At 42.0% G+C, this 20,749-nt stretch overlaps 1 protein-coding gene across 1 annotated transcript in view; it reads right to left on the reverse strand.

Annotated features, from left to right (window-relative positions):
• The window catches only part of LRRC75A (leucine rich repeat containing 75A), a 62,206-nt gene extending 42,264 nt beyond the window's left edge, over positions 1 to 19,942 (reverse strand). The window contains exon 1 of the mRNA XM_034421085.3: positions 19,509 to 19,942. Coding sequence (XP_034276976.1) covers positions 19,509 to 19,808 — 300 coding nt within the window. The 5' untranslated portion in view covers positions 19,809 to 19,942. The remainder of the gene's footprint in view (positions 1 to 19,508) is intronic.
• Between the last annotated feature and the right edge of the window lie 807 nt (positions 19,943 to 20,749).

A 20,749-nucleotide genomic window follows, 5' to 3' on the forward strand; every position in this document is an offset into this window, starting at 1 on the left:
AAAATGAAAAGTATATAAGGACAAGATTCAAAAAGCAACTTCTTTTATGCCTGTGTAACTGACAGATGCAATAGTTTTATGGAAGTCTTCAGCAACATTATAGTTATTGATGCAAGTACTTGAGGCCCACTGTTTTTCCTTTTTTTTTTTTTTTTTTTTTTGGCAAAGCAATTTTGCTTCAAGTCAATTTTATTTACAAAAACTCTCAGAAATTGAGGTTATTCAACAGGAACAACAACATACAGCCTAAATTCTTGCTTTTTCCCATAATGTACTAGAAAAAAGCAATCAGGAGGATATCTGTTTACAAAATATCTTGCGTTTAACTGTCTCACCAAGTTACCATTCTATAAAGCAGAAGAGAATGATGATAGCTTCACTTCCTTAGTGAAGTCTTACAAGCTGCTTTTTTGAACATAAGCAGTGTGCTGTTGGATTGGACCCCTGGCTGGCCCATCTAATCCAGCAGACTGTTCTTACGATGGCCAACCAACTGCAAAGGAAGCCAAAATATTTTCTATGTTTCGTAAATGTCAGCATTCCAGAAAACCCTCCAACTCCAAGTAAAGACTCTGAAGCAAGCATTTTTCAAAGTTCTATTTACTAGAATAGGTAAACTGGCACATCTGGGAAAACCCGAATCTGAGTGGTCCAGTTTTCCCCCAGTAAATCAAAACCCCCAAAACCATCCCCTCACTCATCAGTCGATCACATACTCCCATCAACCGCCGTCCCACTCCGACCACTCCTTCTCCAGATGCAGGATTGCCCTGACCTTGACCGACAGGAAGAATGCTATTATGTCTACAGACAACCCCTCTACTAAATCCCCCCTCCTACTTTCCCACATATGAGAAGGTGGCAGCATGGAAGCTTCCGGCCTAATATGGCTTCCAAAGCTGACAGTAAGTTTATTAGTAACAGATGGCAATTACAAATACAATATTAGGTAAGATAGTAGTTTTAAACCATTTTTAACCATAAGTGGTTATCCTTAGAAAGTATATGTGGCAATCTGCTGATGTAAATTTCATCTGAAAATTAGCTTGATTTTATTGAGAGCACTTTCAATTCAAATTTTTCCAACAACCTTCAGCATTACAGGTAGTCGACTTAAAACTGGTTGTTTAAGAACGGTTGGAAGTTATGACGGCTCATAAAGCAGTTTTGGCCATCATAAAAAGGCCCCCTCCCAGTCACATGATCATGATCTGGATGCCTGGCAATTTTTCATTCTTACAACTGGTTGCCAAGTGCCCTAAGATCATGTGATGGCCATCTTCAGCTTCCTCAGAAAATCAGTAGGGAAGCCAGCATGGAAGGTTGCAAGCTGCTGCCACCTGATGAGAGGACTTCCTCTCATCTCTTGGGGCTGGCTGAAAGAGCTGCCTGCCAAGGGGAATTGAACTCCCTCCGTGGGATAAGAAACAGAGTTCAGATCTTGATGATTTGAACTCTGTTTTTGCACTCTGTGGAAGGAGTTCCCTTCTGCATGTTCCTTTGACGGGATGAAGAAATGAATCATGGATCTGAGCCCCATTTCTGCACCCCGTCAAAGGCATTCTGTTCAATGCACAGAGGGGAGCTGATATCCTTCGGCGGGCAGTTCTTTCTGTGAGTCTCCCTTTGTTCAGTGGCTCAAAATCCTGCATTTTGGCATGGAGGATGTTCAGCTTTAAGTGGAACGGTGCAGGGTCTCCCCCTCCCCCCTCCCCCAGATACTCCTTGCTCTTTTCCTGGGACTCTGTCCGCTTAATAACTCACACAATTGTTTAACAACCACAATGTCAGGACTGCACTCATTAAACCAAGCAGTCACATCAGCAGTCACATAATACCTCACTTAAGGACTGTTTCACTTAAGATCACGCAGGCTCTATAGTGGATGTAATTCAAGGACTACCTGTAGCAGTATGTTATAAACTGCAGATACAATGTTGTTGTTTTTTTTTTAATTTGATTTATATGCCGCCCTTCTCCGGAGACTCAGGGCGGCTTACAATGCGCTAAGCAATAGCCTTCATTCTTTTGTATATTTATACAAAGTCAGCTTATTGCCCCCACAACTGGGTCCTCAATTTACCTACCTTAGGAAGGATGGAAGGCTGAGTAAACCTTGAGCCTTGGCGAGATTTGAACCTGCAGTAATTGCAGGCATCTGGTCTTAATAACCAGCTTAATAACAGGGTGCCTTAGACCACTGTACTACCAAGGCTCTTGTTGAAAGTGAAGAGTCATCTGACCATTAAGGTGGAAGGAGTAGAAAGCTCCTGCTGTCAGGGGGAGAAGATTAGGGAGAGGTCAGCCCACCTCACTTGACCTACAGGTTGTCTCAAGGATTGGTTTTCTCTCCTCTACTTTTTAAGGTTTATATGAAGCCTCTGAGAGAGGTCATTCAACAGTTTGAGATCTGGCAACAACAGTGTGCTGATTTCACCCAACCCTATATTGCTACTCCAGACCATGAAAGACACTGTCCAAGTTCTTTTCTGATATTTAGAAACTTTCAGGGTCTGGAAGAGAGAAAACAGAATGAAACTGATCCGTGATAAATTGCTAATTTTACACTGAGATGCAGCAACTGTTGTTCCTAGATGGACAACGTTTACCCTTGAAGAAGTAGGTTCACAAACTGAGGTTTCTTCTAGACTCATGGCTCCCACTGAACCAGCAAGGTGAAGTGATTCCCAGAAGGGCCTATGTCCAGTTTTGCTGAAGTACCAGTTGACAGTACTGGGCGGGAGGACCTGGCTACAGTGACTCATGTGTAGGAGATGACCAGGCTGAGGCCAAGAGATGGATCAAGCATGTTATCAATTTGGAGTCTTTTCGCACCCACAAAAAAGAGTCCAGCCCTCTTTGAATTCCGTTTACTGCCAATTTGACTTGATCATTGGTAGTTCAGATTCTTGTTTTGAGGATGCATGGAATAAACTTCTAATCCTCTAACATCTAACCATGACTCCCAATTTCTTATGCCTGACCTCTTGCCCTCATCACCCATCTAACCCAGCTAGACTACTGCAATGTACAGGTAGTCCTCGACTTGCAACCACAATTCAGCTCAAAATTTCTGTTGTTAAGTGAGACATTTGTTAAGTGAGTTTTGCCCCTTTTTACAACCTTTTCTTGCCAAAGCTGTTAATTCCTGCAGCGGATAAGTTAATAACCCAGTTGTTAAGTGAATCTGGCTTCCCCGTTGACTTTGCTTGTCAGAAGTTCGCAAAGGTGATCACATGACCTTGGGATACAGCAACAGTCCTAAAAATGAACCCATTGCCAAGGATCTGAATTTTGATCACATGATCATGGGGATGCTGCAAAGTTGTTGTGGTCCACCAGCAGGCTGCGGACCTGGCAGCAGAATCGGACAGTGAGGAGGCTGGGGAAGACAATGGGCCAGTCCTTGAGTCAGGGGAAGACCCGGACAAGGGCTCTGCGTCGGAGGCAGAGATGGGGCCAGGGCCATCTGGGAGCGATGTGAGGACTCCGGAGCCTCCAGAGGCGGACAGCAGAGAGGCAGAGGAACAGGAGGAGCCTGTTCCTAGTGCACGCATGCGAAGAGCTGCCAGAAGACAAGAGCAGCTGAAGAAAAAAGGACAACTTGGGAGTAAGGCCAGAAGATGATTGGCCACTCTCATAAGGCTTAAAAGAGCAGCAACAAGCCGTTGGGTTCTTTGTAGAAAAACAATGTTGATTCCCATGCTTCTTGTCAGCGTCTCTTGAACTTTGTGGGGTTTTTGCCAAGAAAAGCCTTTGGCAGGTTACCAAAGACATCAAAGGTTGGTGATAAGGCCGATGGACTGGTTATTAAGAATTCTGTTTTGGACTAAACTGAGAATTAATTCATTCTCAGCTCAGCTGTTTTAATAAAATTAATTTGTTGAGGACTGAATTGTGTTTGGTAATCACTACTTGGGCCTCGGTCACAGCATAAGTCACATTTTTCAGTGCCGTTGTAACTTTGAGCGGTCACTAAATGAGCTGTTCTAAGTTGAGGACTACTTGTACTCTACTTGAAGCTGTCCTTGAAGACTACTTGATAATTGCAATTGATCCAACACTGAATGGATCATATACTTTCTGGTTCCTGGCATTGGGGACACATAATTCTAGTTTTGCAGATCCTGCATTGGTTGCCAATTGGTTTCCAGACACAATTTTTGACCTATGAAATTCTTTATGACTTGGTACCAAGATATCCGCAAGACCACCTACAACAATCAGTATCAGCCCAACTGATCAGATCAAACAGGAGAAACTGTTACAAATCTCACATTTTCAAGGTGAGAGGAGCTGAAGTGAGAAGGTAGTGTTTTTCTTTTGCAGCACTGATGCTGGAGAACATCCTCTTGGTGGAGATTAGACCAGCCCACTCTTTGTTAATGGTTTAAAAACTATTGCAGAGGGAATTGTTTCAGTGTCTTCCCCTGATTTTATGATGTCATGTTTAACTTTTACTTGTATTGTCTTTACAATTGCTTTTGCTTTGGGACTACTTTTTTATTGCTGTTATTTATGAAGTTTCAGTGTAGTGATGTTACTGTGTATGTATGTTTTAAATTGTCTTTTTATAGTCTATGCAACTCACCGAGGGTCTTTTTTAATGCAGTGGGATAGAAATGTATTTAATTAATAAATAATAACAAAATAAAACAAATCAGAGGATCACAAATAAAAAAAAGGAGTAACAACTCTATAATTTGGCAAGCTGCAACAGTACATCTCTCTATTATCAGAAAGAAAACCTTTTAAAAAATTGAAATCTCAGATGACCAGCCCATCAAGTTAGATTGGAAAATCTATTCTAAGAAGACAAATATTATTGTTCAAAGCACATCCAGGCTTATAATTAGAAGAATTTATAAGGATTGTGTGGTACTGAACACAAACTGAATGCTGAAAAAAAACAAAGTTAGAGATAATGTTTCCTAAACTGTCTCTTTCATTAATTTCTTCTGAGCTGTTTCAAAGCTTCCAAAACAATTACACGACAACAGAGAGTCAAATTTTCATCCCACAAGTTTTTAAATGCCTGAGCAGACACATAACTTAGGCATATAATTAAATTAAAATGGCATTTAGGAAACAAAATCATAGATGGGAGGGCACTTTAACAGGAAACGCTGAAGCTGGGCTACTCTGAAGGACACTAAGACACTTTAAAACATGCCTTTAATTAAATTCCAAGGGAGTCAAGCTTAATTGCACCCTGTCTTTCTACATACACAAGCAATGACTTTCCTCACAAATTTGGGATAGCTAAATTGTCAATCAGAAACATAAAACAGAAGTTCAATAAAGGACACCAATTGTACCAAGCTTTCCAATGTTCACCAGCTGCTCAGTATTATGGTAGATGTATGATGGTTACTTCCATAATAGCTAATCATGCTTTGGCGAGCATTCATACTGAGTGCTTACCAGAGCAGGAAGGTGGTGTATAAATCAGATATAAATAAACAACTTTGTTTATCGTTTCAATCCAGTAGATGCTCCTAACATAAATACTATACAACAGCTACGCATGGGAACATAGTGTTGGAGAAGGGTAGAAGCGACACCAAGAGAAATGGCCAAAACTATGAAAAGGGCAGCGACTGTAATACGAAGCAGTGGCCTGCCATCTAAGACTGAAACTGTGCCAAACAATTGCAACCAGCCTGCCTTCCATTGAGGACCTGTATACTGCACAAACCAGAAAGAGGGCTGAGAAAATATCTATAGACCCCTCACATCCTGGACATAAACTGTTTCAACTTCTTCCCTCAAGATGACACTATAGGGCATTACACACCAAAATAACTAGACAGAAGGGAAGTTTTTCCCCCATGCCATCACTCCACTAAACAACTAATTCACACAACACTGCCCTAGGCTAGGATGTTAAACCACGTAGTAGGGCTATATTACTATTACCCTTCTCATCTTTCCTATTACCTATCCTTTAGCACGTTATGACTATAACTTTGTTGTTTGCACCTTATGATTTATGTTGATTGCTTTATGTACTCTCCTACGACTATCACTGAGTGTTGTATCTTATGATTTAGGATTGTATTTTATGATTATGATCATGATTTATCAGGTTGCTTGCATGTACACTGAGAGCTTATGCACCGCAGACAAATTCCTTTTGGGTCCAATCACACTTGGCCAATAAAGAATTCTGTTCTGTTCTGTTCCATTAAATTAATTATCTCTGATGCAACAGACTGTTGAAGACTTTTGATTTTTTTCTCACGCAAGTCAACAACCAAATGCTCTGAACTGTGGGAAAAGACGTAAGAACATATTCATAAAACCACTTCAGTCATCATGACCTTTAAGTGCTTCTTAAGCACCAGGGAGTAAACTGGCTTTTCGGCTGCTAGATTGGGAAAAAGCAGCTCTCATATGACAACTTGTATAACAAGGATGAAGAAAGTATATCCTCCCGTGACCATTAGTGGTGAATATTGGTGTCACAAGTTCTCATCATTTTAAATCCAGAAGGACATAAATCTCTAATGACAAAGATGTATCAGGTACAACATAATCTTAAAAAACCCCCGAAAGGAACATCCCCATTCCCATCACCACCCAATTTACATAATTGGGCTCCTAATAAATATTAAGAGAAACCCCCAGCCGGCAAAACATTGCCCAGTGAGGGATTGGACTGGACTGGTTTAAATCCATCCTCAGCCATGAAAACTCACTGGGTGATTGAGCCAATCACTCTTTCTCAATCAGCCTATCTCACAGGGTCACTTTTATGGTAATCAAATAAAATAAAAAGAAGGAATGTCTCTATATAAACTGCCTTCAGCTCCTGGAAGAAAAGTGGAATATAAAGTTGGCGAATAATAAATAAAATTCCATGGCTTTGGTTAAAACAAAGGGGGAAAAAGCTTTTCAGTAGTTCTTTTGCCTTTTTATAAAAAATCTACAAATTCTACAGTGCCTAATAAATAAGAATAGGCACAATGTCTGTATTAGCAACAGCTCACTTCAGGATTAAAGTGAAACATCTCTTTCATATCAGATTAGGAGGCCCATCTTGTTTTATTATTACACATTACATTCAATACCCGAGTTTGTTCTGGAAGAATTATGTCTTATGAAAAAGGACATAAAATTAGAGAACATAAAACTAGCAAATTTACTTTTCTGGAATATATCTTAAAACCAGCTTGTTGAGTCGATATCAGACAGCCAACTTTTAGCCAAGTTTACATGTCATAATGGCTTCTTAACAATAATTAAAACTACTAGGGGATAACACAGGCTTTCTCAGCTTGAGCACCTGCCATATACTGTACATGGGTTTCAACTCCCAACACACTCAGCAATGACTGTGTTGAGAGGGAATTCTTGGGAGTTGAAAACCACACATTTGGAGACTATCGCAGGTTGAGAATGTTCACAATAGATGAGTCATGCCACGCCACATCACACCAGGATCTGCATATTCACACCAAGAGTATACATGATTAGAGTGTAATATGAATTAGGTTTCTGACTATATCAGTGAATGCAAATGAAGTGGCTGAGTGAACTGTTAGAAATTCTAGACTGAAAACTTAACTGGTCCTACAGATGACTTTCTCAGTAGCAGATCTGATAGCCTGTTTACTAAATTCAGGTTTAATGAATTAACCCAGAGTATTTTCAATTGCCAAAAAATTCACTCAGCAACATTTCAGGACTTCCACTAATATATGGAGTGGAAGAGGGGATGCAAGAAAACAAAGAATCTCAAAGTTATGTGTGCATTTATTTGCTAGAGGGAATTACATTTGGAACCTGATTCACTGACTTTCTTGTAAGAACATCTTAAACTTTAAAACATATGATTAATTTCCTAGCGATCACAACATGGATATAACAGAAAATCTCATTCCGGTCCTTTTTTTTAATTAGATGTTTAGAGGCTGTTAGAAGAATTATCCTTCTGGGTTCAGCTCCAAGTGGGGAAAAAGACACTGGAAACATGGAGACTGCTTGGAAAGATGGTTTAATGGTGGACAGGATCACATGGCTTGACTTCCTGAACAGAAAAGGGCAGAGATGCTGAGCGTGCCTTGGTTTTATGCCCTCTCTGGCTTTGAATTTCCTGGAGCCCAGGAAGAGTATCCTGATTGGTTGTCAGACTCCCAGGGGGTGGGGGTCTTAGCTAGCCTTCCTGGCTGATGTAATCTTCCCAGGTGCCATGTGCTGAGTTTCTGTTGCTAGATGGGTCCTATTGTGTTAGTTTCTGTTGCTAGATGGGTCCTATTGTGTTGCAGTTGATGATCCATTGACAAAGGGGGGTGGGGCAGGAAAGTAGGAGCTGCTTTGTCTTTAAAACATGTTTCTCCATTTCTCAACCGGGGAAATATAATATTCTGCCTTTTTAATATTTCCTAAAATATTTCATTCTTCTAGGGAAGGAGTGGGTGCTAACTTCCTACAAGACAGAGCAGAATCATTCCATATATAAAGGGCTTTAGGACAGGAGGAGAATAGTAACCAATTCTAGAGGGATAGATGTGTTTGTGGTGGGTACATTTGGATGACACAACAAGCTAGGCTTGTGGCTTAGCCTGGAATGTGCCAGGTTATAGCCTCTGATTCCCCTGTGCCCAGTTCAGAGTTTTTGTCAAATTATTACTCATTCTGCAAGCTTGTTATTTACTGCACACCACTGTTGTTGTGCTAGTTTATGTGTATGCACCACACATTCCTTTATTATATGTCTGTGTGGGGGAGTGGTGTGTGTGTGTGCACATGCACAGAAATGCAAAAACTCAAATATATCCTTTACTGGATGTTTGCATTTTCCCCCTCTCAAAGTTTGCTTTTCTTTTTGTTCTTCCATTTGAAAGACTTTCATTTTGGGTCACTTATTTGATCTAGTGCCTGGGGAGGAAAAGCACATTGGCCTTATCTCTGAAATAACTCTGAACAAAGACATAATTGTTAGTTATACAAACTCTTCAGGATAATTGAGCCAAAGAAGCCAGAAACCCTTGTGGTTTCTTCCAACAGCCCCAACAGCTCTTTCTGAAATCATAGAGGACAAAGTGGAAGGTAGATGAGGGCAAACAGAACTTTCCCACCAATACTAAAAGCCTCAGATTTGTTTCCATAGGAGGCACAGATGTATTATCACAGATATAATGCAGAGCAAGGATATCAGAGAATTCATGGTAACAAGCCACGTCATATGAGGCAGGGAAGAACGTATTTTGGACAGACACACACACACAGCAAAATCAGAAGTTGCCAGGTGGCAGATGGTGTTGCTACCCCACTGCACAAACCAACAGGAAACAGGAAGTGCAAATGAAGGTGGCTCATTGAAACTTCTCAAAGGAATCCTCCCAATCAATGGTAGCCTAAGAGGAACATTTACTTAATCTCTAATTTCCTGAAAACGGTTAGCTCCAATTCGTCCCCAAGTTTTCTATGTTTCACTCTAGTCATATTGAGTGCCCAAAGGCCAATTAGACAACCAAAGTCCTCCAGTTTTCCTTGTAGTTTTTGGAACATGCTTGGAGCTCCCCAAAATGCTTTTAAAAACCTGATTATGACCTGAAAAAGGTTATGACCACCACTTCAGATTACAGTAGCTGGACATAACAATGATTGTATTCATACCACCCACTCATTTACATACTGAAATAGGTTCCTAAGCAGTAACCTCACAAAGTGAACATCTGAGCGATACATTAAGCCACAAACATAGCAATCACCAATAATAACGTTAAGTCATGTTTAACATTTTGTGTGAAAATGTCTAGGCTTTACCTGACCCAATTAAGCATGTTGTGCAGCCTAACTGTACCCCCTGCTATTTACTAGCTTGTCCCTTCTTTTACTTAATATAAGTCTGATAAGAGGCTCTCCAATGGTGAAATGTAAAATTTGTTACTACCGGTTCTGTGGGTGTGGCTTGGTGTGTGGGGGGGTGTTATATGACTGAGTGGGCGTGGCCAACTTTTTTTTTTTTTACTTTTAAAACCATTTTTTCTACAACCTCTTCGGCTAAAGACATTGTAAAAAAAAATGCTTTTAAAGCCTCTGCCGCTCCCAACTGACTTGCCTGATCGGCAGAGGCTTTTTTTTCTTTTTAAAAACACTTTTTCTATAACCTCTTCTGCTGAAGAGGTTGTAAAAAAAATGCTTTTAAAAGCCTTTGATGATCCCAGCTGAGCCACACAATCATCAGATGCTTTTTTTTTTTACTTTTAAAAGCATTTTTTTGCTCAAAGAGGTTGTAGAAAAAATGCTTTTAAAAATTAAAAAAAAAAGCCTCTAATGATTGCGCGGCTCAGCTGGGCAATGGGGGGGAGGCAGGGATTTTTGCTACTGGTTCTCCAAACCACCTGCCTCCATCACTACCGGATCAGGTGATCCGGTCCGAATCGGAAGCATTTCACCCCTGGGGCTCTCCCACCTGAGGGTGGAGATTGTATCGTATTTCATTACAATCCCAAATCATTTTATCATCAAGGACTTCCTTAGTAAGAGCTGCTGCTTATAGCTGAACGATGAACATGCCATGGAAGGCAGAGAGTAGTAGAGTAGAGCTTAGCAGAATGTTTATTAAAGCAGATTTAGATCTGACGTAGAAAAAGGCATATGGTCCACTCCGTTCTGGGATTATATTACTTCCAGATACAAGCAGACAGCTCGGAAATATAAATTCTTCCCTACACTGATTCTTTCTGGCCTGCCGAAAACTAATATGCCTAGATGAAGATTTAAAAAAACAAAAAAAAAACAAAACAAAACAGGAATTCTTCAAAATCTAAGGTGATCCTTACTGAGGCTCTCACGCCACCATCTCAAACACATCTACTCCAACAACTGAAGTGGTCCATATTTTATCACTGCCGATTCCTCCCACAGGCATTGAAAACAAAGGAATGGACACAGATGAGTAACAGGTAAAATCTCATTCACACAACTTCACTCGCCGATCTGATAAGAGTGGACTGCGATCCTTAAAAGCTTGCATGAAAATAAATTTATTTGCTATGATGCTCCAAGACTTTGGGTTGGGGAGCGGGGGAGGACACAGAGATTGCAGCAACAAACAAATACAGCTACCTCTTTAGAAACATGGAGGGAAGTTGATTCTTGCATTGTAGATCCAGGAGTGGAAAGGCAGTTTTTTGGGCACCAGTGAAAAAAACTGGATAAAACAGGAAGCCCGAGAGGTCTGTTATATGTTAGGGGGTGGGGGTGGGGGAGGAACTGGTGGGCAATTTTCTAGGCGAAAGATCCTTTCATGGATCTTTATCCAGGTCAATTGGTGACTTTAGCAGAACCTTTTTTTTAAGGGACTAAGAAATTCCACCAGATCCCCCTTATTCTCTGTTATGGCATCCGGGCAAAGTAGGTTCAGTTTGTTCAGCTGATATTCTGATATTTTGGCACTAGGGAGAAAAGGAGTGGGTGGAGGAAGGATACCAAGCACTTTTAGAAAGACAGAATTTGAGGGGAGGATGTGAAAATATAGTTACAAACCTAAACTTGATTTTTATTACTTATTACATAAAAAATAATTCATGACACAACAGATAAAATTGCATTATCACTCCTACTTAGAAAATAATTCAAGTAAATACTTAGTAGGCCAATCTTTTACTCATTATTATGTCTTGTTTAGTTCTACTGGATTTATTCCCAGGAAAATATATTAAGTGAAAAGAAATGATCTCCAGAATTGCAAAATTAATTTATACTGTGTTTTCCCGAAAATAAGACCCTGTCTTATATTTTTTTGAACCCCGAAATAAGCACTTAGCCTTATTTTCAGGGAGGTCTTATTATTTTGGGGCGCATGGAGTAAGACAAAGATCCTCTTGCCGTTTTATCTGATTTCCAGCTCTGTCTTCCTAACCCTAACCAGAGGAAATGGTGGGGACCGGCTGTGCATGTGGTTAAATATTTTCAGGGAGGTCTTATTTTGGGGGGAGGGCTTATTATCCAGGGAGGTCTTATTTTTGGGAAAACACAGTAGTTAATTAGTCAGTTCTACCCACTTAAGAGTAAATATAACTCCAGTATCATTCATAGGATACAGAGGGAGAAAAGAACTTTACATAGATTTTCTGCCAATACTTTCTCAAATTTCTAAATTTGGAAAAGAAAATTCTTGAAAGAAAAGGGGGAACTTCCCCATGTCCCTCTTTGTCTCTTTATTCTAGCAGCAGATCCAATTATGTAGATCTGTTTTTCTTGCTTGGATGTTGCTGACAGAATGCTGCTATCCTTTAATTTAGGAGTTTCCTTGCCCTTATCTTAATTGGCAAGTTTTCATTAAATGTATAGGTGATATATACAAGCTACATATGCTCACAATTTGAACTTCTCTTCAGGTGACTATACAGACATATATACCTAGTTTCTTGACACCCCTGTCCTAGGAGGTGTGCAGAGAAGAGCAACAAAGATGATAAGGGGTCTGAAGGCTAAATCGTATGATGAGCAGCTGAGGGAGCTAGGTATGTGTAGCCTATCAAAGAGAAGGATTGGGGTGACATAATAGCTGTCTTTCAGTACTTGAGGGACCGCCACAGCAGAGAAGAGAGGGCTGCCACAGAAGAGGGTTACCAGAGGACAGAACAAGAATGAGTGGAAGCTTGTTAAAGAGATATCCAACCTAGAATTAAGGAGAAATTTCCTGACAGTGAGAACAATTAATGAATAGAGAAGCTTGCCTCCCCTAGTTTTCAAGAATGGACTGGACAACCATTTGATTGAGATAATATAAGGTCTCCTGCCTTGAGCAGGAGGTTAGACTAGAAGACTTCCAAAGTCCCTTCCAGTCTTATGATTCTATGCTCATGTAGGTTATAGTTACCCATTCTATATTACGCATTTCCTTGTAGAAACATAAGGGGATAGGGAGATAAAATAGTTTCCATGAAAAACTTCCAAGGAAGGAAGAAAAATTGTACAATCTGTCCAGACAGCACACCCACACCAAACAGTTCCTGACTAATGTTCAACTTGCCACTGTTTTCCTTGTGAATTGCTGCATCCTCCAGAGCTGAACTGAAAACTCACATTATGCCCTCTATGGCTTGCAGTATAATCCTCAAGGCTAGCATTTGTACTTGTGGGTTTGCTGAGCAATAGGGCTATGCGTTAAACATAAATCCTCACAGCACAAATGGCTGCAAGTCTAGCTACAGAATGTGAATATATGTACATCTGAAATCACCGCTCATCTCAAAGCTTTGCTCCTATTATTACTTCACTTAGGTTGAATTCTGAATCCTTCTCCTGGAACGGACATTTGTTCCTGTCTCTTCCACAGCATCGTTCCTTTATTATTTGATTCGTTTAAGTGCCTGATCCTTTTGTTCCTTGAGGCTTCAACGGTTCCATCGTTGGCTTTCTCTCCATCTTGATCCTCTCTTATACTCCTCTAAGAGCTTTCAAATGCTTTCACTTTCACACGACCGATGAATGGGCTGGTAGAAAACCAATCCACCTAGCACCAGGCAAGCTGGGTTTCTGATCTCTGCCCCCCCCCCGCCAAATCAGCATTTCTTCCCAAGAACACAAAGAATTAATGCACAAGATGGTGTAGCATCTTGCGACAGGCATCTGGATGATGGGATTTCCCTGCTGTGTCTCACATTATGTAATTGCAAAATGGAATAAAACCCATAAAAATCCCTTTCCCCCACTTTAATTATTTTTATGCAGTCTCTTGCTCACTGCCCCGTCACTTTATTAAGAATTAATATTTCATTTTCATTTGATCTGACAAAGGGCAAATTTGCACAACGGTATACAGCAGTGGTGGGTTTCAAATTTTTTTACTACAGGTTCTGTGGGTGTGGCTTGATGGGCGTGGCAGGGGAAGGATACTGTAAAATCTCCATTCCCTCCCCATTTCAGGGGAAGGATACTGCAAAATCCCCATTCCCTCCCCACTCCAGGGGAAGGATACTGCAAAATACCCATTTCCTCCTAATCAGCTGGGACTCGGGAGGTAGAGAAGAGATGGGGGTGGGGCCAGTCAGAATTTTTACTACCGGTTCTCCGAACTACTCAAAATTTCCGCTACCGGTTCTCCAGAACTGGTCAGAACCTGCGGAAACCCACCTCTGGTATACAGGCTTTCCAACTTTCATAGTACATGCTCTGGGCTGGGCCTTTTAAACTCTTGCCTACCCAAGAGATGAGAGAAGGAAGTAACCTGCAGCAGCCACCGTGTCAGGTTTAACACCTTAGAAAGAACATTTGTCCTAGCATTTGGAATAGACATTGCCCAGTTTATTAGCAAAAATTGAGAATAAGTGGGCCAACTGCTTCTAAGGGTGCTACTTCACATGGGTGGGCCAATTTTTGCAAACTTTTGAACATTCCACACCTTGGACTCTCCAACAAATAAAGCAAATAATTCTGTAGCTAGCCTGTGTCACTAACAGCATTTGAAGAGCACTGAATACAGAGGTGAGATTTCAAATACGACGTTGGCAAACTGCTGTGCTGTAATCAGTAATAATTTAATGCAATCACGGCAGGTATAAGAAGATCTGCAATACATGAAAGAGTTTTTCCAACTGGGGACTATTCCTTCCAAGCAACAATCAAAACACCAGGAACCATAAAACCAAATTATAGGAGCTGCATGGCCACTCTATAAATGGAAAAGGACTTTGCAAGGGGCATCTGTGTATGGAGTTTGCTGCAACTGGGGGGGCTGAAGAATAAAATAAGATTAAAAGACACTCCCACCCCCCATTCATAGACACATATACTTTGAATTTTAAACAGCTAAGGTGAGGAGAAAGCAACTTAAGCATATGGGCACCAATTTGCCCATAGTCAGCTTCTATGGTACTTGCTAAACTCCTTGCTCCAAATTATTTCTTTCTTAAATAGTTCAGTTTTAAAGAAATGGAAATTTGGCACACTGCAAAGTCCCTGCATCCAGCATTATTTCCAACAGACATTTGGGCCCCCACAGGAATTCTTAGAAAATAGAACCGATGAATGCCTGTAGCTTAGTGCTCTTCTTGGGAAGTGTGCTCATCTGGAAAATGAATGTTTTGTAGCTGGCCCCATTCGCTATAACAGTCCCTCTGCAAATGCCCAAACATCTCTCCCTCATGGAGGTATTTTATTAACACGTGTTATTATTATCCAGCCATTTCCTAGCCTTCGTTGCAATAATATTAACACATCTGTTACAATCCAAGGCTTGGTTCTGGTCCCAACCAATCAGAATAGAGCTGGAAGGGATCTTGGAAGTCTTCTAATCCAACCCCTTGTTCAAGCAGGAGACCCTATACCAGGGGTCTGCAACCTTAAACACTCAAAGAGCCATTTGGACCCGTTTCCCACAGAAAAGAAAACACCGGGAGCCACAAAACCCTTCCCATGCCTGACTATTTCTTGAGCGGCCACAAAATTAACATATGTAGTTGAATTACAAGTTCTGTTTTCTTCTGAAACTTTTCTTTTCTTGTATTTATCCATGATTGGCCTACCAGAGGTTGAAAAGCTCAATAAATCGTGTGCCGGCGGGTGTCGCACATTTGCGATTGTGACACATATTTTGAGTGACAGGGAGCCGCAGCAGAGGGGTGAAAGAGCCACATGCGGCTCCAGAGCCACAGGTTGCTGACCCCTGCCCTAAACTATTTCAGACAGGTGGCTGTTTAGTCTTTTCTTAAAAACCTCCAGTGATGAAACACCCACAACTTCTGAAGGCAAGCTGTTCCACTGGTTAATGGTCCTCACTCTTAGGAAGTTTCTCCTTAATTCCAGGTTGCTTCTCTCCTTGATGGAAATAATTCCATCAATTATTTCTTGTCTTGCCTTCTAGTGCTTTGGAAAATAAGTTGAAACCCCCCCCCTTTCTTTGTGGCAGCTCCTCAAATACTGGAATACTGCTATCATGTCACCCCTAGTCCTTCTTTTCTCTAGACTGGAAATACTATTGAAATACTTCTCCATGAAAAGAGAAGTATTTCTATAGAATCCACCTTCTAAGGATCCCTGTTTAAAGTGTCAGGAGACTTGGACTTGAAAGACAAGGAGGAAGTCTAGATTCAAGTGCAAAGTTCACAAGGATGAGTGACCTGGTCATTTTCCCTCAGTTCAACCTACCTCCCACGATAGTTATGACCGTAAAACAGGGTGGATAAAAATCAAAGATTTTTTTTAAAAAAATCAAAAAAATCATATATTTTTTTATTTAAATCAGATTTTTTTGATTTAAATCAAATTTATTTTAATAAAAAACTTTTGGGGTAAAAATCTATCGTAAGATAGTTTTCTATTTAAGATACATAAATAATTTAGTTCAGCATGAAATGGAGCTTAGTTATGTAGCATGAGGCTGTATATTCTGCAACACTGGGACTATCGGTGAGTCAACAGTGGGTCAAAGGAGTAGCAGAGATGACAGTTGCTCTTTAAAAATTATGATTTAAATCAAGTTGATTTAAATCAAGCCTTTTTACTAGTGATTTAAATCATGATTTAAATTGTGATTTAAATCAACTCGATTTAAATCAAATCCACCCTGCCGTAAAATGAGAGGGACTTTCATGTACAACAAGTTCTCAAGGTAAAAGGTGTTAGATACATGTAATAAAAATTCATAAAAGGAAACACACTTATTCAAACATTTCTCACAGCCTTAGATTAAGAAAACCACAAGTCTGCAACTGGCTCCAAGAAAGGGATTATGTTTTTTTGCATAAGGACTGAAGAAGGAAGTAATTCTTAGGCTCAAAGAAGAATCATTGATGATACTCTTTCCAACTATTGGACCCCACAATCCAATCCCCACAATGGTCAGTTCTCCTCAAAGTCTTGGCTAGTACATTTCATTTCTGAATGGTGGTGTGCAATAAGTCTTTCATGGCTTGAGATCAGCATAGCTGAGCAAATGTTTATCACACACCAAAATATCTGCCCGCTGTAATAATCAGTGGAAACCAACCAAAGTAAGAAAGGGCCCTCTGAGATGTTTTTTTTGGGTTTGGAAACCATAGTGTTCTTCTGGGGCAGTGGGCGTTATAGTTTTCCCAAGTTCTAAACAGCCTGTTATTTTTCTAGGATTTTTTTTTTTGCAGCTTTTATGATTCTAAAATAAAAACTCCCTTAAATGGAACTTGATGCCTAGTGACTAAAACACAGATACATCCATGTAGTTTTCTATAACAATGTAGGAGTGCTTTCTTATTGCCTTTTTTCAGACTGTTTTTCCAATCTTCAGTCCTATTTTTGCATTTTAGTGCAGTCTGGAGGGGGGAAAAATCTATCCTAGAAGAAACTCGATAAATAAGAAGTCTTCCTAAGGAGCAATTTCCAAGCTAAGCTCAAGAAACCACCCACGGAAAGGGGTTTTAATAGCCAGACAATCAAGAGATTTGGATGTCTCTGATACTGTCCGTTATTACGGTTCCCACCAGAACAGAGATTATTTTGTTAATACTATCATTTATATTCCCTCTCTGGAACATCCAATTCAGCTAAAGCTGGTGACCCTTTGGCTAAGATCTCCCAAAGGAACATAACAAATTAAAAACAATTTCTGCTCTGGGGGAAAGCTGGAAACTGTAATAGAAGAGGGAGAAACAGTATCTAGCTGGGAATTCTCAGCACGCAAAAAAGATAATTTCCATAAATTTGGGGGGCTGAGGTTAATTTTAAAAAGGAGAAATTAATTTTATTAATCCATCTTAAATGAAATGTACTCCTGTGGGGCTCCGTGCACTGCAATGATGGAAGGAAATATGCCAAGTAATCCACAGGGTTCACTAGGTCAGTCCAGATTCCCTTTAATTAATTCTCAGCAAATGTAATTCAATTACTGCCAAGAAACATTGGGCAGCGGATTTAAACATGTTGTTAATCTCTATACTGTAGCAAAAAACAAAGCAAAACAGAAAACAATTATACCAGCATTTGCATTTGATCTTGGCAAGTACAGCATAAGATTCACTGACCTCCAATCCCCCCCATCTTTATAGCTAATATACAAATAATCTTTCATATTAGAGTCTTTTTCCCCCTGTATATACACTTGCAAATCAAACTGGGCTACCTTTGCTACTGAAAAAAAATGTGCATGCTATGAATCAACACATCTAGATAAGAGAGAAAAACCTGAACGCATCAGAGAGAGTAGTGAGTGCCAGAATTTCTCTCTGTCAGATGCAGAACAAAATCAATCAAATAATCCTTGCTACTCTTTTCACATACCCGGTTAATTGATATACATCGATAGGTTACATGTAGGAGTTTCATTGAGCAGATTCTGCAGTCCAACTGTTCTCAGCCCATCCTTCTGCCTAATAAAATGTTATGCTCTAAATCTGGACACTTCCTTTATTATTGCTTTTAGTGCCGTGCAGAGGTCTGGATTTGAAGATAAAAAAGGTAATCCAAAGGACCCATAAACATGCATGTAGCGTTTGTTTGGTAACCCTTCAAGTTCTCTTTTCCTTGAATCATGCAACAGCTGTGGAGGGGAGCCATGTAAGCCCAGGAAAAAATACAGCACCTTTAAGAAGCTGTCAACAGGTGCTACATGTGGGCACCCACTGATGTTTTGAATCACTTCTCCCTTCAAATCTGGATCTCTGCACAGCCCTTAAATGCCAGTCAGGAAAAGTTTCCCATACAATTTTTCCCAGGGGAATCCCAATCCCACCAATGGTAAAAAAATAATGACTGAGCTATAATTTGCTTAACCATGCTTTATTGTGCCATAGATTTTAGACATCAGAAAAGCTTGGTTTGCAACTTTTACTGGTTTAGTCAAAGAACTGAACTCTATCACAACTTTGAAGAGAATCTTTTCATCTCCTAAGGTGACTTAGCAAGAGTTTCACCATAACTGAGACCGGCTCCTTCAGGAGAAAGACCACAGTCAGCTCCTGAGTTTCTCTGCAGAGCAAGGAAATGCAAAAAATGACTGTGCTGTGACAGAGCTGAGAGCTGAATGGGTGCAAAGATTGCTTTGAAGAGATTTATGTACAAACAGGTATTCTTTATTTGCTCACTGTGGTACAATATTGTATTCTGATCTTACAGAATGTGGAAGACATTCTTTTCAGGGACCTCCAGCTCTTCTTCACTCAAACATTGAAATCCCCTCTGAAAATTCCTTCAAGAGCTGTATCTCTTGGCTTATGCCCTGGCTCAAAGTCAAATGGAGAACTTTACCAATCATCCAGTTTAGGATATAAAGTTCAAATTGGCTAACGCCTCTCAGCCAGCAGCTATGCCAACTTAACCATAACCCACTCCTAAATTCTCATTTCCAAATTCCTCCACTTCAGTGGATCAAACCCCAATTCCATTAGTTGGTTAGAACAATTCTCTGGCTTTCTCAGTTAAGTAAATACTAAGAAGCCAAGCATCCCCAATATGCCCAGCAGGAACTAAGTAAGATCCAGCACATGCATCTATTCCAGACATCTGCTACTGTTCTTGGAGAATGTCAGCTACCCGCCCCTCCCTTCCAGATCCCAGCCGCCATCCCATCCTCTTACCTGGCGCAGGTACTTCAGCAGATCAGTCGCCTCCTCGTGCCTGCCTTGTTTCACCATCCTCAGCATATCTTGGATCAGGACGATCCGGCGATGGTACGGGGGGAGGCTGCCGCCGCCAGACCCCTTGCCAAACTTTTCACTCGATCGTACTACGAGAGACGCCAAGAAGTTTCCGCGCTCCCGTGAAGGCAAAATCCGTCGGCGGCCAGCGGAGAGGGGACCCTGGGGGCTGCCGCTGCTGCTGCTACCGCTACCGGCAGAGCCGGGCAGCGAGCAACCCTTGGTCTGTTTGGCGCCCATACTGGAGCCACAGCCCAGCCTTCCTCGCTCTCCCTCCCGGCCTTCAGGAGGACATGCTCGGCTCCCGCCCAGAGAGAGAGGCTAACGGGAGCAGCAGCCGCAGCGCGGAGAGGACAGAAAGGACGGCGTCTCCGAGCATCTCCCGCCAGCACAGCCGACGGGAGGGAGGGAGGGAGGGAGGGACGGACGGACGCCCTCTCTGGCTCTTCACGCGGGGCGAGCTGCCTACCAGCCTGGCTGCTCTCGTCCTTCCACCCTTTCGCTCAGGAACCCCCCGCCCGCCCGCCTGCTAGCTCCGGGCGCAACTTCAGGGAAACTGTTGCACATCCGGACCGAGCGCAGAATGGGCGTCGCCGGAGTCCGGAGGAGATATGCGCGGGCCGGCCGAAGGGGGAATCGCAGCCCCAGCCGTTCCGAGCCGCCAACGGCCAACGAGCCAGGCCGTCTCCCTCCTCCTTTCTCCTCCGCTACGATCCGCCTCGAGCTGCAACTGGGCTGGGCCAGTCACAACCCCTTCCTGGCTGGTCGCGTCTCTGCCTGCCTTGCCTGCCTTGCCTGCCTGGCTGCGCGCGCCCGTCCTCCTGGCGATCCTCCTCGCTCCGCCTGCCGAAGGGGGCGAAAACGCACAGCCACCGCCTCCTGGTTTGCCCGGGAGCACGTGACGAGCGTCTCTCTGAGCACGTGCAGAGCGCGCGTCGTCTCTGGCGCGAAAGGAGGCGAAAAGCATCGCCGGCGGGAAGGCGGGAGAGGGAGAGGGAGCGACCGAGCAGGTTCCCAGCTCCGCTTCTTGCCGCCAGCGAGCGGAATGCCTTCTGGCTGCGCGCCGCTCGCCGTCTCCGAAAAGTACCGTCTGGAACAGCCGCTGCACGCTCTGCCTCTCCAACTCCCCACCCGAAGCCAATTTCCCGCCGTGCGGATCGGGCTGGCAAGGGGAGGCGGGT

This window comes from Pantherophis guttatus, chromosome 1, assembly GCF_059756535.1.
Source record: "Pantherophis guttatus breed Tessera chromosome 1, ASM5975653v1, whole genome shotgun sequence".
NCBI classification, from domain to species: Eukaryota; Metazoa; Chordata; class Lepidosauria; order Squamata; family Colubridae; genus Pantherophis; species Pantherophis guttatus.